General features: G+C 34.6%; 1 protein-coding gene across 7 annotated transcripts in view; it reads right to left on the bottom strand.

Moving 5' to 3' along the window:
- The window catches only part of COP1 (COP1 E3 ubiquitin ligase), a 243,488-nt gene that overhangs the window by 155,495 nt on the left and 70,340 nt on the right, over positions 1-17,653 (bottom strand). For 5 of the 7 annotated variants that reach the window (XM_038542423.1, XM_038542424.1, XM_038542426.1 and 2 more), the window contains 3 exons: positions 13,814-13,873; positions 12,133-12,209; positions 1,236-1,293 (listed from right to left, as the gene is read on the bottom strand). In XM_038542423.1, coding sequence (XP_038398351.1) covers positions 1,236-1,293; positions 12,133-12,209; positions 13,814-13,873 — 195 coding nt within the window. The remainder of the gene's footprint in view (positions 1-1,235; positions 1,294-12,132; positions 12,210-13,813; positions 13,874-17,653) is intronic. The other 2 variants (XM_038542425.1, XM_038542427.1) reach the window with 1 other exon arrangement.

Here is a 17,653-nt window from a genome sequence, read left to right as displayed (position 1 = left end):
GTTATACCAACTAACCATGAAAGTAACAGAAGTAATCATCTAAGCAGTGGGAAAAGAAAAACATAAACAAAAGCTCCAAAAGATCTAAAAGGATTTTCTTTTTACTTTGATAAAAATAACCACACTACACATAAAGTGAATATATAAATGAACATTTATAAAAATATCTCATGGTTTCCCTTTTACTATGAAGGATAATATTAGGACTATTGCTAAATTTTACAGGGATTAGACAATAGCACTATATTATCCATGTTAACTTTTTGAATTTTAAAATTATATTATGATTATATAAGGCAATACCTTTATTTTTAAGGAAATATACACTAAAGTTTTTAGAGGTAAAGAATCAGTATGTCTGTACCTAACTCAATCTAGAAAAGAAAATGTATGTGTATTTAAGCAAAAGACAGAATGAGAATGAACAAATAAATGTGATCAAATGTTAACATTTGGACAATCCAGATAAAGGATACAAAGGAATTGCTTTTACCATTTTGGTTACTTTTGACTAATTCTAAAAGTATTTCAATATGAAAAGTTAAAAAACAAAACGCCCAGCCTCAAAATTAGATTTGACAAATTATCAGCATCCCCGAGTTACAGATGGGAGTAAAAGCCAAAACAATCATACAATTAATTAGAAGAGAAGTGAAGCTGAAGTCTATTTTACTCAAATCTGTAGTTTACTTCCCATAAAAAAAGCTTAACATGTCAACATAACAATGAGTAATTCATAAATTATAAACATCCCTGTGAAAAAATAATGTGCTGATTATTCATAATTTCATCTTACATTATTTCCTTCAAGGTCTGATGTTACTAGTACTTAAAAAAATTTTTAAATTCATCACTGATGACCACATAAATAGCTGCTTATGCATCAGAACTATCCGAGTCCAGGCAGCCCTGGTGGCTCAGCGGTTTAGCGCCGCCTTCAGCCCAGGGTGTGATCCTGGAGACCCCGGGTTGAGTCCCATGTCGGGTCCCTGCATGGAGCCTGCTTCTCCCTCTGCCTATGTCTCTGCCTCTCTCTGTGTGTGTCTCTCATGAATAAATAAATAAAATCTTAAAAAAAAAAAAAAAAAGAACTATCCAACTCCTAATCCATGCCACAGCATTCAAAAACAGTCATGTTTATGACAGAACATTCCAGCAGACTAATCAATGATTTTAAAACTCAGGTGATTATGTTCAGTGTAACACAAAAACATACTGCTAAATATATTATTTACCTGAGAACTGCCACTGAAACCAGGAGGTTGGCTGTATTCTGTGGAATCAATAATATTACTGCAAAATGAAGAGAGAAAAATATATTCAGTGTTCATGTTATTTTAGCAACAGAAAAGGTAAATCCGAAACATATCATATCCAAATCCAGTATTTCTAATTTCTAAGCAAAGAAAATATTTATTGTCAATAAGTTAGATATCAAATAAACACATAACTCATAAACAAAACTCAGCAAACATTTTAAAAATTTACAAATTCTTCATCCACCACCTTAAACACACCATGAAAGAGTATCAGTAGGAAATAATCACAAAACAGGTGTATATAGAAATGTATTTGCTCCGATTTCATTTTCAGACAGGTTAATAAGCTGTTTGGAACACTATTTAAGGAACAAAGGACTTAAGAGTATTAGGAAAAGAGCACAAGCAAGCAATTAAATTTACAGTTAAGAGATCTTGTTATGGCACTGAAGAGCTATGTGTCCTCAGACACATACTTTATAATCACTCCATTCCCTCATCTGCAAAGTGAGATGAGTGGGGACTAATTATCTCTAGATTATCTAGAGTCCCTTCCAGGTCCAAAATGTTATGATAATCATCTCATGTGAAAGAAAATTACCAAAGGAATAGAATAAATGTTAAAATACCAATAATCTTTTTTTCATAATCCAATACCTATACACTAGTTTTCTCCACCTGCTCAAAAACATAATCTGCTCTCTACATTGGTTTTCATTTAGTTGTTAACTTCTGTGCATTTTCCTATCTAATACTAAAAAAATCTCTGAAACTATGCAGCATTAACCCAAATTACAAAGGAAAGTCACAGCTGTACAATTATATGTCACATAACTACTCTCACTCTCTCACTCAAATCATTTGCCTCCAAAGGCAAACGTATATTTCATAATGGAAAGGCAGACTAGGAAATCAATTTCACATATTAGCTATATCCATAATGAATAGGTAGCTTAAAGAAATCAGTGGTTCATTCTTGGTAAAAATACGTGACTACCTTTCCATATTGGGCTTTTATTTGAAAAAGACAGGTTCATATTTAAATTATCAATATATATCTGAGAAAATTAAATTATAAAGAATTTTATATTCTGTGAGCAAACTACAATATATTAAGATCATTTAAGGGTGAACATTAAGGGTACCTGGTTGGCTCAGTTAGTTAAGTGTCTGCCTTCAGCTCAGTTCATGATCCCAGGGTCCTGGGATCAAGCCTCAAGTCGGGCTCCTTGCAGTAGGGAGTCTTTTTCTTCTCCTTCTCCCTCTGCCTCTGTCCCTCCCCCACCCTTGTTCACATGCACTCGCTCTCTCTCTCATACATAAATAACATCTTTTTTAAAAAAATCATTTAGGTTGAACATTTAAAAAAAGTTTTAAATAAATAAGGGAACTGAATGAACCAAAAAACTGCTATGTACACACATGAAATTAGACTACTATTCATTTGTTCTTTCATTAGCACGAATTTAAGGCAGAGAAAACTAAATCTGCACATTTAACAAATTATATGGGGCAAGAGCCAAAGCCTGTTCCTGTGCAATATTCTACATAAAATTATTAAACAGTTCCCCAAAACAAAGCATGCTATGCAACATGTAACCTGAAAATAATTTAACTTATAAATTTTAATAATTACAATCAAATATAGATTTAATTTCTAAAAATAATACTATTTTATTTCCTTTCTACCACAGCAATAATCCCTAATATTATAAACACTAAAGAAATAATTACTTTTCTCAAATTAATGTTTTCTGCTACTTAACACAGAGGTTTTTCTCTGCTACATCAGAGAAATCATATCATTTCTTCTAAATAAGAAATGAAGCATTGAATTCCAAATTAATAGTAAATCCTCATTTACTAAACAACCAAAACTCCTGTGGGTCCCACTTGTGCAGATACTTCCAGATATACCAGAAATCAGTCTTCATGTTTGTTTTTCTTTTCTGATTCTACCAATCCTTTAACTATTCAAATAAATCATCCATTATCAATATGACACATCTGACTACTAACAGCAGCAGCAGCAGCTAACATCTATTGAGTGCTTATGTGCTAGTCATCATTCTCACTTTTTAAAATGTATTATCACATTTAATCAGTGAAGATAGGTATTATCTTTATTTTACAACTGAGAAAACTGAAGTATATAAAAGTTAATAATAAACTTGCCTAAGATTAAACTGCTGATAAGTTATATAGTTGAAAATTTGAACCCAGGCGGTATTAACTCCAGAATTCTTATGTGAGACTGCCAGAATGATGTTTCTTTCTTCTTGAAGAGTATCAATGCCCTCCGACTTCTGAATCAAGTTTCTATTTATCTTCTTTTCAATGTTTTATTCTCAATTCTATGATGACTTCCAAAACTCTTTCACCTCCCAAGGTTTAATGAGCTCTAGAGTAAGGATGCTTGCATTTAGATAGTGGTTATGCCACTAATCTTGTGACATTGGGCAAATTACCTCATCTCTAGGATATATTTCTCTCATCTGTACAATGAAGAGGATTATAAAAAACCTATTGCACAGCATTTGTTCTAAGGGTTATATGAGACAGCACACGTGTAAATTACAAAATAGTATCTAATGCATAGATATCACCCTAATAGTTACAACATTTATGAATACAGTTCTCTAAGTAATAATTTCTTGATTTTGATGCAAATTCCAATGAAAATTAACAGGAATTCTTTTCTAATACACTGTCTCAGAATCCTTACAAAGAGAGAAATACTATTTCTCATCTCAGTATTTGCAAGAACTTCACCATGATATTTTACAACAAATTTTGTATAAATAAACACTGGTGACTACAATAGCCTTTCTACCAATACACAGTTTAGCTTTTAAAAATATCAGGCTCAAAAAGATTACATAAAACTTCAATTCCTAATATCTAAAGCTCTAAAAATCACATACTTTATGACTTATTTGAAAGTAAAATGTGTTGTGAACAAATTTGTTATCATTTCACTATGAGCATTCAATGTTAAAATATTAACATGCTTGACTATGCTGAACTGTCTCTTACTCCTCCATTGTTATTTTAAAATAACTATTGGGGTGGGGGGAGACAGAACACTAAATACTGAAAACTTCCAAAGGTTTTCAAAAAAAGTTATAGGACCCTACATATCATTCAGCTTGGATTTACTTGAGAAATGAGACTTCAATAGTAAAAATATTAGGCTATAGAGTACACATCTATGGCCTCTAGGAAAATGAAGAAATTCTTTTTCAAGAATTTGAAAACAAACAAAGAAGTTTGTTCTTCAAAGACCTGAAGTTATTAGAGTACTTCAGAACTTCAGGAAAACATTTCTCAAATACCTTACAAAGTATCCTTTTTTAATTGAAGATGGTTGGGTGTAGTTATATAGTGCATAGGGGGACTGTATGAACCAAATGTTTTTGTTGCCTTTTAAAATTCTGCAATTCCATAATTATTCCTAAAGTTGAAAAGGAAAAGCAAAAAGGCAACTGATTTTAACATTTTCTATATAAGAACATTTTCCTCAGGGAGAAACTTAATGCTGACAAATGTAATTGCATATATAATGGAAAAGGGTCTGAAAGAAGAGATCTGAATCTATTTCTTTGCTGCATCTGGAATTCTAGTTGGTAGAATTTCAAAAACCAAAGAATAAGCTCAAAGAATAAGACTGACAAGACTGATCTGCCTCCACAACGAGTAAAAGTCCCAATTTATTATGTTAAGTGCTGTTTCTGACCACTTTATAGTCTACTACTACCTTCCAGTGAGGGCAAATAGTTTCCAATTTACTTATAATTCACAGGAGAAAGCAGAATTTTTAATTGTAAGATGATACAGGTTCCACAAATCTTAGTATTCCAAAAACTCAGTTATCTGAAATAATCTTAGAAAAGACTTTAAAATTAAGTAAAGAAAGCAGAAAAAGCATTCCAAAAACAGTAACAGAAGATTCAAAGGTAGAGGATCTGGAGAATGAGCAAAGTATGCTAGGACTTGGGTAGGGGAGACACAATAAATAGCAGAAATGAAAAATGGTTAACAGCACATTTAAGTTTATGTTTGTATTTAATTATCCTATATCTAAAACAAGATTACCATGTATTCCTTCAATCCCAGCCTCCCCCATCCCAGACTTCTCACAATCAAGATATAACCAGAATAATCAAAGAGGTAAAAAGTTCCCTCTATGACTAACCCAAAAAGACAAAAACCAAGAGGATATAATCACAGTATATGAATGGAATCAACAAGGAATGATAGGTATATATCAACAATTTGCTTCCCACCCAAAGACTAATTTTTAACTTTCCTGGCTCTCCCAAGTCCAGAAACTTGATTTCAGGTGTTTCTAAGATACTATAGAAGGATATGTAACTTTACAAAGTTGTGAGTAAAATAGAAGTCTTTATAAAAGACAAAATAAGCTAAAGATATAAAACTTTAGCAATGACTATTTGAGCTTTCTTTTATGAAAAAATCATACCGGATTTAAAGATTTACCTAGACGCATCTCAACAATACAGACATATTCACTACCTGCTAAACCAATGTTTACATATTTTTTTCAAAGATTTTATTTATTTATTCATGAGCGACACAGAGAGAGAGGCAGAGACAAAGGCAGAGGGAGAAGCAGGCTCCCTGTGGGGCAGCTCAAAGCAGGACTCAATCCCAGGATCCCCGGGATCACACCCTGAACCAAAGGCAGCCTCTCAACCCCTGAGCAAACCCAGGTGTCCCCAATGTTTAGATATTTTTCAAGTATGATCCCCCAAACTTGCCTTTAGGGCAGCCCGGGGGGTGGAGGGGGCTAAGCGGTTTAGCGCCACCTTTGGCCCAGGGTGTGTTCCTGGAGACCCAGCAACCTGCATGGGGCCTGCTTCTCCCTCTGCCTGTGTCTCTGCCTCTTTCCCTCTGTGTGTCTCTCATGAATAAATAAATAGAATCTTTAAAAAAAAAAAAAGTGCATTTAAATCTGGGCTCCAGGGCAGCCCGGATGGCTCAGCGGTTTAGCGCCGCCTTCAACCAGGGCCTGATCCTGGAGACACAGGATCAAGTCCCATGTCAGGCTCCCTTCATGGAGCCTGCTTCTCTGTGTGTGTGTCTCTCATGAATAAATCAATAAAATATTTTAATTAATTAATCAATTAATTAATCTGGGCTCCACCTCAGACCTAATGATGAGATTTGGGGGAGGGTTCAAAAATTAAAATCAAGAGTCTTGGTTAATACTTATACACATCGGAATTTGGCATATTCGCACCTTAGATTTGAAAACTGGAATGGACTGCAATATCAAGCGGTGACAAATTATACTTTATGATAAGAACCCAAAAGGGTTTTTTAAAAATCCTGAAATGCCTATAAATCAAATGCAAATAACAAAGTTTCAGAGTTAAAAGCATTTTGATTATTTTATGTTTTTGGAACCAAGTCTTCTTTACATATTTTAAGCAGAATAATTATTTTGTCAGCAAACTTACTTTTCATCCTGAAGTGATATAACCATGAGAGCAGGGTTATAGGGTCTGTCATACTCACAACTGTATGCCCAGTGCCTATAACAGGGTTTCATACATGTCTTATACGCTCTCCAAAACTGGCTAATTTTCAAAATAGGTTTTCATAACTTGCTATTTCTCTACTACCTACAAATTTAATGAGAAACTGCAGATATATGAAGACTACCCACTACATTACTGCCAAGGAAGTTTTTCGGTGTTTTGTGTTTTTGTTTTAGTTCATGTTGAAAATTCTGTAATATTCTTCATTGTCCTCCATCTCCTATGACTTTAATTGCAACTCCTTTGCATAGTATAGTGTCAGGATAAGGCAAGTAACTCCCTAGTACTTTGAACAATAAAACAATCAACTGGTTTTACTACTTCTCCCACATCATAGATAAACCATTAAAAAATGACAACACATCATTTATATTCAAAAGCCCTCGACGCAGGTATAGTAGAGATTTCTTAAAATCTAACCTTGGAGATATGAAAAAAAGTGTCAGCCTAAGTGTGGAGAATTTCATGTATTGTTACAATTCCATTCTTGAATAAAGAAATTAAAGGCTAAATAAAAACTCGTTAGGTTAATGTAGGAAGATTTGTTTAAAATATATAATAAATTAGAGACATATTTGTAAGGATTAGAGTTAGATTTGACCATAAAAATATTTTCATTCCTGGGGCGCCTGGGTGGCTCAACTGGTTAAGCGACAGGCTCCTGATTTAGGCTCAAGTCATCGTTTCAGGGTCATGGGATTAAACCTTGTGTCAGGCTCTGTGCTCAGCACCTAGTCTGCTTGAGATTCTCTCCCTCTACCCCTCGCCACACTCATGAGCTCTCTAATAATAAATAGACAAACATAAATAAAATCTTGTTAAAAAAACACACTTAGATTCCTATATTTTAAAAAAGTTATCAGGACACCTGGGGGGCTCAGTGGTTGAGTATCTGCCTTCAGCTCAGGGCATGATCCTGGGGTCCTGGGATTGAGTCCCACATTGGGCTCCCTCACAGGGAGCCTGCTTCTCCCTCTGCCTATGTCTCTACCTCTCTCTCTACGTCTCTCATGAATAAATAAATAAAATCTTAAAAAAAAAAGTTATCTCCCCAAATAAAATAAAGCAATTGAACTAAATAATAAATACCAAAAAGTACTAAGAACTTAAGCTTAATAGTAAGCTTTCCTTACTTTCCTAGGAAATTACCTTTCCTTAATAGGTAAGGAAAGATCCATTAACACTGGATCATAAGCCAGTCAAAGACCAAATATGAAAAATAAGAAATGTGGGGGACGGGGGTGCCTGGGTGGCAAAGTCAGTTAGGCATCTGACCTGTGGTTTGGGCTTTCATTTCATTGGGCTTTTCATTTCAGGGTCATGAGATCTAGCCCCATGTGGGGCTCTACACTCAAGAGTGGAGTCTGCCTTGGATTCTCTCTCCCTCTGCCCCTCCTCTCCACCTCAAATAAATAAATAAATTTTAAAATTAAAAAAAAAAAGAATAAGGAATATGGGTCCAAATTCATCTACTATACCAAAGAGCCATCCAAAATTACCACCCACTACCACACACATTTTTTATGACTGAAGGTAAATATAACTGCATAGATAAATATAATTGCTCACTGATGCAGGTAAACCAAAGAAGAATTTCATAATCTAGTTCAGAGCCATTATGAAATATCAAATTCTTTTAATTTCATTAATTTACTCAAATTATAAAATATATAAATTCACAAGGTATTAACTCACTACTCTATGTATATATTCTTAACAATAAATAATTCTAGCATTGATAAAGTAACCCTTTGCTTTTCCTACCTATTATATCTACCTATCGGTTCAACTGGACTTTGTCAACAGAAGCACAAATGAAAGGGAAGACTCAAAAATATCTGATAAAAGTAATTGAATAAAGATAAAAGTGTCTTCCATAAAAGTCTTTTCTATTCACATTTATCTTTCATACCACAGAAAACCTTAATAAACAATTCAAATTTTAAAAGGGATCCCTGGGTGGCGCAGCGGTTTGGCGCCTGCCTTTGGCCCAGGGCGCGATCCTGGGATCGAATCCCACATCAGGCTCCCGGTGCATGGAGCCTGCTTCTCCCTCTGCCTGTGTCTCTGCCTCTCTCTCTCTCTCTCTCTCTCTGTGACTATCATAAATAAATTTTAAAAAAAATTAAAAAAATATATATATATACATGTGACTTAAAAATTAATTAAATTGGCAGCCCTGGTGGCGCAGGGGTTTAGCGCCGCCTGCAGTCCAGGTGTGATCCTGGAGACCCGGGATCGAGTCCCGCGTCGGGCTCCCTGCATGGAGCCTGCTTCTCCTTCTGCCTGTGTATCTGCCTCTCTCTCTGTGTGTCTCTCATGAATAAATAAATAAAAATATTTAAAAACAAACAAACAAATAAATAAAATAAAATAAAATAAAATAAAATAAAATAAAAATTAAAAAAAAGACCATCGCTGGACTCCATTTGATATCGAGGGTCTAAATAAGGCAGCAGAAAGAAAACACAGGATATGAAAATTATGGCTAATCACAGTATATAGAAGATAAAATCCTGGGGGAAGTGGGGTTGGAGAAAACAGTTATATGTCTTTTGTTTTGCTTCTCGTGTAATACATAATCTAATCATTAACTTAGAATCTACTTAAGAGATTCAATGACCAACATTAAGGAGGTCCTCATTACAGAAGAAAATAAATGCAATCAACAAAAAGGCTTTTTAAGGTAAACCTGTTATAGAAGAGACCAAAATTATTACAGTGAGGAATAAAACAAAACTGTCTTGCATTTAAATAATAAAGCTAATAATTATGGCGGAAGAAAGTTACTGTAATTGGAACTGCATGTTATTTCTTAAAAATAAAATATTTGTAGAATAGCATAACATTCTTTCCAGTACGTTTAATTTCACATCTTAATCTTAAGGGTCATTTCCTAAGAGTACTTTAGGGATACATCATTTTTCCCAAGTGTTTCTCTCAAACTTTTTTTTTCTCTCAAACTTTAATATTCAAATTATTTGTTCCAAGAAAATATCAAAATACTCTTTTAAAGAAAGTTCTATGTTTGCCTGTTTTACCTTCAATTGTTAACTAAGTTAACTCTGCCAGAACCTCATTTTTGATGATAGCTTTGCATAGGGTTTTAGTAGATCTCCAACAAAGATTTCATAGACTTCATGAAATCCGAAATCTTTCGAAAGATCTGCTTCTTTATCTTATAACACAACCACTTCTCATCTCTTCCTCCAATAACATCCTAATCCAAGGCACTACCTCCTCTCTTCTAGATTGTTACGTGCTTCTTTAACTTTTACCACACTTGCAATGGCACACAGTTGGGACACAGACTCTTCTCTATCCTCCACATAATTACCCTAGTTAACATTTTAAAATCTCTATTAGATCCTGTTCAAAACTCTCCCATGACTTTTTTTAAAGATTTATTTATTTTAGGGGGAAGGGGCAAAAGGAGAGGGAGAGCGAGTCTTAAACAGACTCCGTCCTCTGCACAGAGCCTGACTCAGGCTCAATCTAACAACCCTAATAACATAACCTGAGCTGAAACCAAGAGTGGGGCACACAACTGACTGTAACACCCAGGGGCCCCAACACTCTAACATATTTATACTTCACATGAATGAAGTATAAAAATATTAATATTTTTAATATTAAATTTAATGTCACATCCCCAGAGAAGTCTGACTACAAACTGACTGGAACTACATGCTATTTGCAATCCTAATATGCCCTAATTTTTTTTGCAAACCCATAATATGCCTAATTTTTCTTCCTAAGGTACTACTTACATGCTTTGTACTACTACTACTATATCATATATTTCCTTGCTTACTATCTCCCCAAAGCTTACACAGACACCTCCCAAAAGGTAAAGTCCATTAAGGGCAGGAACTTTGCCAACTAAGTCCAACAAATAGAACAGTGCCTAGTGCATATCAGAGGCATTCAATAAATAGTTAAATTAACATGTGACTATATTGTCACATGTTAATAAAACCCATCAGTGAGAGACTGAACCATAAAAACCTGGACACAAAAGAAAGAAATGCCACCATTAAACAAGAGAGAGAGAGAGCACAGTGGGAATTGTCATTGAATATTTTGAGAGATGACATTTTTGTTTACCTGCATATACTAACATAATATTCCATTGACAAAGATCCCATGTATTTCACAAAGTAAGCATTAAACTTAAAGGTAACAACAACCCATAGACTAAGTCATTCCCAAGTGTTTTAAATAAAATAAAAGGAATAAAGTTGAATTATACAGCTATTATGACTCCAAAATCAACAAGAACTCACAAGGATTCTCCATAAATGGTTAATGAAGAAAATACCAAACAGCACAGAAACCTTTTTTTTTTTTTTTTTTAAAGAAATCTTTTTTAACTAGAACCTCCCCGTGCTCCTTCCTCACATATCATTTCAAACTAGATCCACCATAGCTTTCCTTAACTGACACAGGTTTTGAAGGCTGGTGTAATCTGGCACTGAATTGTAATACTGGCACTGAATTGCCTGATAATCCACATGTTATCCTGAAATTGTTTGTTTGAAAAGCTTCCACTGGGCCATTAATCTAGATGGATTAGCAAGTTAAAAGCACATAAAATTGCCCTTACTTTGAACATATCAAGCAAAAAAAATTCAAATTCAAATTTTAGGTAGTACATATTTCATCAACTGGAACTTCAGAGCTAGAAAGAACCAGAGACATTTACTGTACATCACAAACACATACTGAATGAGGCCAATCACTATTGCTACTCTAAAACCTAGGGAAACAATCACGAGCAAGAGAATTCCTGTCCTAATAAAGCATATAAAAAAGAAGACAAATTAACAACACAGAGTAATGAATAAAATAGTAGGGAAATCTAAACTGACAGATTTAATGCCTTTATTTTAAATCTGGGCAAAGTAATGTACCCAAGCAAATTCAACAAGTTAAGGGACATGCCCAAGGTTCTACTTTAATCAAATTTTTCCCAAAATTACTTACCATTTCATGTTCTTAAATTATAGATTTTTGAGGTCATTTGATTTTAACTCACAAGATATTTAAAGCAACTATTATTTCAGGAAATTCACCAAAATTTTAATCCAACAGTGAATTCATAATATTATAATACTCTGCTGTTCGTGGCATGAAAATTCAAAGCATTAAGGAAACAGATGGGCCATCTGAATCTTATTTCTAGATCATGACCAAAAGCAATTTCTCAGGGGTTTTGTACATTACATGGAAAAGGCTCCCAAGGACTAGTACCATATGTGCATTCTGCAACATAAATCCTAAGTAATTACAAGTTTGAAGCTTTGTACCTGTGTGATGGAGAAGGAGCTTCAAATTGAGGCACCGTGCTATCCTCACTGACAGGAGAATACAAGCCACTCATTTCCTGAAAACACAATTATCTGAGTTATAGTAGACAACTCCAAACAGAAGATGTAGAAATCAAAATGAGATACATTACAATCCCTTCCAATCCTAGATTTTTATCAGTCCCGTCTGTCTCAACATCCAAATTTCTCAAGGTGGCTTCTCTGCAGAGTACAAAAGCAAGAATATCTAAAAAGTTCAGAAACAGCCTTTTCTATGGTACACATTCTTAAAGAACTAGAAACTCTTTAAAAATATTGTTCATCGGGCAGCCCGGGTGGCTCAGCAGTTTAGCACCACCTTCAGCCCAGGGCCTTATCCTGGAGATCCGGATTGTGTCCCACCCACGTCGGGCTCCCTGCATGGAGCCTGCTTCTCCCTCTGCCTCTCTCTCTGTCTCTCTGTCGCTCGTGAATAAATGAATAAAATCTTTAAAAACATATATATTGTTCATCACTAATGAGGCCATCAAATACAGAAAAAGACAAATGTATTTCAAATGGGATGCACTATATTATAAGCTAATCATTAATCCAAGTAAGAACCTATTGACAAATAGTAAGATGACAGTACAGTATGTGAATCATTAGGTTCAGCTCTCTAAAGTACAGAAAAACAAAATACGTGTTTACTTTAAAAATATCCTCTGCAAGCATTAACAGTCCTCTTGATTCAAATATTAGCATTTTAAAATAATCCCTGAAAGTCTAACTAATTAACTTCGAGGAAGAAGCCTATTCAATTATTACTGCATAAATTATACACCTCTGAATCATACCAACAACCTCACCGTTTTTATGTGGTATTCTGATTAATGGGAAAGCAGTAAATGTTAAAATGCCACTAAAGATACAAATAAATAAATAAATAAATAAACAAACAAACAAACATAGTGAAGTAGAATTACTTCTAAGCCACGCTCAGCTCAATCATGCACCCAACAAGGGACATAAGCATAGCAGTAACAAGTTAGCAATGTCACATGGGATAATGAGTTTCCACAAAATATTAAACTTAAGACCATTTAACATCTTCTACATATCAGCAAAAGAAAATTATAACACACGTGAACAAATTTAAAACACACACTAAATTTAAATGTAGCTGCAGAAAATAATCTCATGTCATAATAGCTTATGAGCCTCCAAAAGAGCATCCCATGGATTTCATAAGTAAACTATATTATAAATGCCTAGATTATTGTTCACATTCTCATACCTCTTTGTAAATTAACCTTAGCATAGTAGATATGTAAAAAATTATTTACTTAATAAAAGAAGAGAATTGTGACATTACCACTTTAATGATAATGTAGGGTTTCACAGGATTTAATTTTAAGTCACTATGTTGGTGTACCAAGAAAATTAAATGATTTTTTTCAATCTAACCAAGAATAATTATGGCAACAAAACAGTGAAAACAAATTTAAAATACATTTTATCATAAAGTGTTCAGAACATTTTTTCGATAAAGATGTACTCTGAATTAAAATTTAAGTAACATCTGTTACTTTCTATATAGTGGAAACAAATCCCACAAATTTGATGCAGTAATTTAAAGTAAAAGTGACAATTTCATGAAACTCAAAATTGCTAGAAATGTGAGAAATTCTTGATTTCTTACTTCCACTCTTTTAATATCCTCTTCCAAAACACTCAGCTCCTTCTGGATCTGTTCCAGTTGCTGCAGACAAAATAGAGAAGGGGAAAAAAGCCTAAACGAAACCACACTGGCAATCATCACAATCATAAAATAACTTTACATTTCGAAAATAATTACTAGAAAATCAGGCAATAATAATAAATTGCAGGGATGAAAAACTGCAGACCAAAAGAGCTGAAATATCTATGGTAAAAAGTAAATGTAGAGACTTATTTAACATTTAAGAAAACACGACACTGGGGACACCTAGATGGCTTAGCAGTTTAGCACCTGCCTCTGGCACAGGGTGTGATCCTGTACTCCCGGGATCAGTCCTACATTGGGCTCCCTGCATGGAGCCTGCTTCTCCCTCTGCCTGTGTCTCTGCCTCTCTCTCTCTCTCTGTGTCTCTCATAAATAAACAAAATCTTATAAAAAAAAAAAACTGTACCTCCTTAATGCAACAAGGGTTGACTCTATATAGACTTTATTCAGTTATGAATGATCAACAAAAATGACGATGTGACTTAATAAAAACAGGAGAAAAAAGAGAAATAAAAAATAAAAATAAAAACGGAGATATCAAGACTTTCCAATTATCTCACTTGGTAGCAAATTTCTATCATCAGTATCTCTAGGTGGCTATCTTACTCTAAACCAAATACATTAACCAATTTTTAAAATGTAAAATAATAATGAATACTTGTGTAATACTTATCATATGTGAAATAGGTACTATTACACATATGGAAAATGAAAAGCATTAAAAGGTCAAATGACTTGCCCAAGATCATTGGGCACTAAATAGCAGAACTGGTATTCAAATCATGGCAGTCCTCTTACTCCAGAATTCCTACTGTTAACCATTACACTATACTACTTCTTGAGAACAGTAACTCATTATTTAACTTTTCATTCCTTTAATGACTAGTAAGGGTAAACAAACTTGTAAGGTTAATTACCATTAGCACATTTTGTCCTGCGGCAATCCATACACAGTTGGTAATACAACTGATAACTTATTAATTCAAATATTTACCAGTTCTAAGCATTTTACTAAGCACTGGGAAGAATAGGATTTAGAACACCATAGCCCTTGCCCTTATGGAATTCAGTCCACGGAAGAAAGCAAACAAGCAAGCCAACAGTTGAAATATCGTAATAAACATTATGATGATAGTATGCACACAATTAAAGGTAAGGATGCTTGCTCATAACGAACCTAGCAGAAAACTGGGGAAGAAAGGAGAGGCTACTGAATAAATAAAATTACATTTGAAAGTAAATGAAAGGCAGAGTCTTGAAGAACTAAATAGAATTTTGCTAAGGAAAACAGTGAGGAAAGAGAATAAACAGGGTAAAAAATAATACATAGACGTAAAAGCTGTGAGAAAGAAAAATAATAAATATGAAGCTATGATAATGAAATCACCCAATGGCAACTGGTATAGTCAGCAGAGATGAGGAAAAAAAACAGATGAAAGGGAGAACACCAATATTTAAGAGATAGGTAAAGAAAGAAGGAACAGTTCCACATAAACTATTGAGAAGTGAAAGTGGTAGCCACAAAACCAGAATACAAGACTACATACTACTACAGAAGCCATGGAGGAGTGGAGGGAAAAGTGTAAAAAAAAAAAAAGGTAATTAGCATTGTTAAATGTTTTCAACATTTCTATCCAGTTTAATAAATTTTTCTCTACCCTAAAATTTTTCACACCATACTCTCACCTTAACCAAAACCGTGCTCTCCCTCAAAGAAACAGTATTGGATATCTTTCAAATAAAAGCTGATCAACTGATAAACACTCACATCGGTTCATTTCTAAAATTAGTCTTCCACTCCAAACCACTCTGGTCTGGTTCAATCCAAGCAGCCAAATCACTGTTGATCTTAGCCATCTACAAAACATCTCAGTCATTTCCTACCATCACTGACATCTCTTGTCTTTTGCCTTTTGGTTCATCCACATTTCCAACTCCAGCGATCTGAAGCTCTAATTCAGTGAAGCATCCCATGGTCAACAATTAACCTTTTTAATTAATAACCCTGAAATGCCCACTCTTCAAATCCTTAAATGTTGAGGATCTTTAGTAGGATTGCTTTAAAAAATACATTTCAAAGAAAGATGAAAGTAAACATCTACAGTATCAACATCCAGAGACAGCCAGTATCATTGGTGTGATACGTAATACATAATTAAAACCAGATCAATAATTTTCATTCCAGGGACGCCTGGGTGGCTCAGAGGTTGAGCATCTACCTTTGGCTCACGGGTCCGGGGATCAAGTCCCGCATCAGATTCCCTGCGAGGAGCCTGCTTCTTCCTCTGTCTATGTCTCTGCCTCTCTCTCTGTCTCTCGTGAATAAATAAATAAAATCTTTAAAATAATAATTATTATTATATTATTTTTCATTCCACTTTTGAACTTGAAACACCAGAAAAAAATTCCAGTATGACCTGAAATCCTAACATATTAAATTCTAATGCCCTATTCTCTGAAAATAATGCTCCCTCTTTTTAGTACCCCAAAGCTTATGCTGGAAAATGTATCTATTACTATATACGGATGCTGCTTTACATGAGGTGAACTACATTAAACTGCCAATGTTCAACAATAATATCAATAATTACTGGTCCAAAACCAGTAATCTCATATGGTGCAATTTAAAACAAAACAGGGCCTCTGGGTGGCTCAGTGGTTGAGTGTCTGACTTTGGCTCAGTTCGAGATCCCAGGCCTCCACACAGGGAGCTTGCTTCTTCCTCTGCCTATTGTCTCTGCCTCTCTCTCTCATGAATAAATATATACAATCTTAAAAAAAAAAAAAGACAATAATGTTATCAACAATCAAAACCAGGAATATAAAAATAAAAATACTATAAAGTCTAGAAATTAAACAACGAAGGGACAAATGCTGCTCTAATAATAGAAAGACACATAGATACAGAACATAAAACAATGCAACCAACTTATGTGAAAAAGTCTGAAAAGTGTCAAGACAAAAAAAATGTTTCCAGTTTTGAGAAATGGAAATCACTTAACACATACTCAATTTGAGGTATTTACATTTAATGAGATTCTGAAGGGGTCTGGTTAAATATCAGGGCACTGTGATACTGTGATTTATATTAAGAAATACATAATAATTGGTCTTCATTCAGTTCCTGGCCACAGCTCCTAAAATCCTTGATGCGAAGTTTCCATATGTTTAATGAGAAAACTGGTGGCTAAGAGCTCCTGCAGAGCATCCAGATGAGGGCTGGTTGCCAAGGGACCAATCATATAATTAGGTAGAACTTTCAGCTTACTACACAATGTCCAGGTAAGTAAGAAGGACTGGTGATTGAGTTCAATCACTGGTGGACAATCAATCATGCCTATGTAATAAGCCTCCAGAAAAACCCGTAACTTAAAGGGTTCAAAGAACTTCTGGGTTGGTGAACATGTGGAGATACTGAAAGCATGGCACACATGGAGAATGTATGGAAGTTCTGTGTCCTTTCACATATACCCTGCCCTGTGCATCTCTGCCATTTAGCTGTTCCTGAGTTCTATATCCTTTTATAATGAATTGGTAACCTATCAAGTAACTATTCTCCTGAGTTTGGTGAACCATTTTAGCAAATTATCAAACCCCATGAGGAGATCACAGGAACCTTTGACTGACTGATAGATTGATTGATTGATTTCCTCTGATTTATAGTCAGTCAGAAGAAGAGGTGACAAGGTGGACTTGCAATTAGCATCCAGAGAGTCATCTCAGTCTTATAAGACTGAGCCACTGACCTGTGGAATCTGGGGCTAACATCTGGTAGAT

Source organism: Canis lupus, chromosome 7, assembly GCF_011100685.1.
Source record: "Canis lupus familiaris isolate Mischka breed German Shepherd chromosome 7, alternate assembly UU_Cfam_GSD_1.0, whole genome shotgun sequence".
NCBI lineage: Eukaryota > Metazoa > Chordata > Mammalia > Carnivora > Canidae > Canis > Canis lupus.
This window is presented reverse-complemented; position numbering and strand designations above follow the sequence as displayed.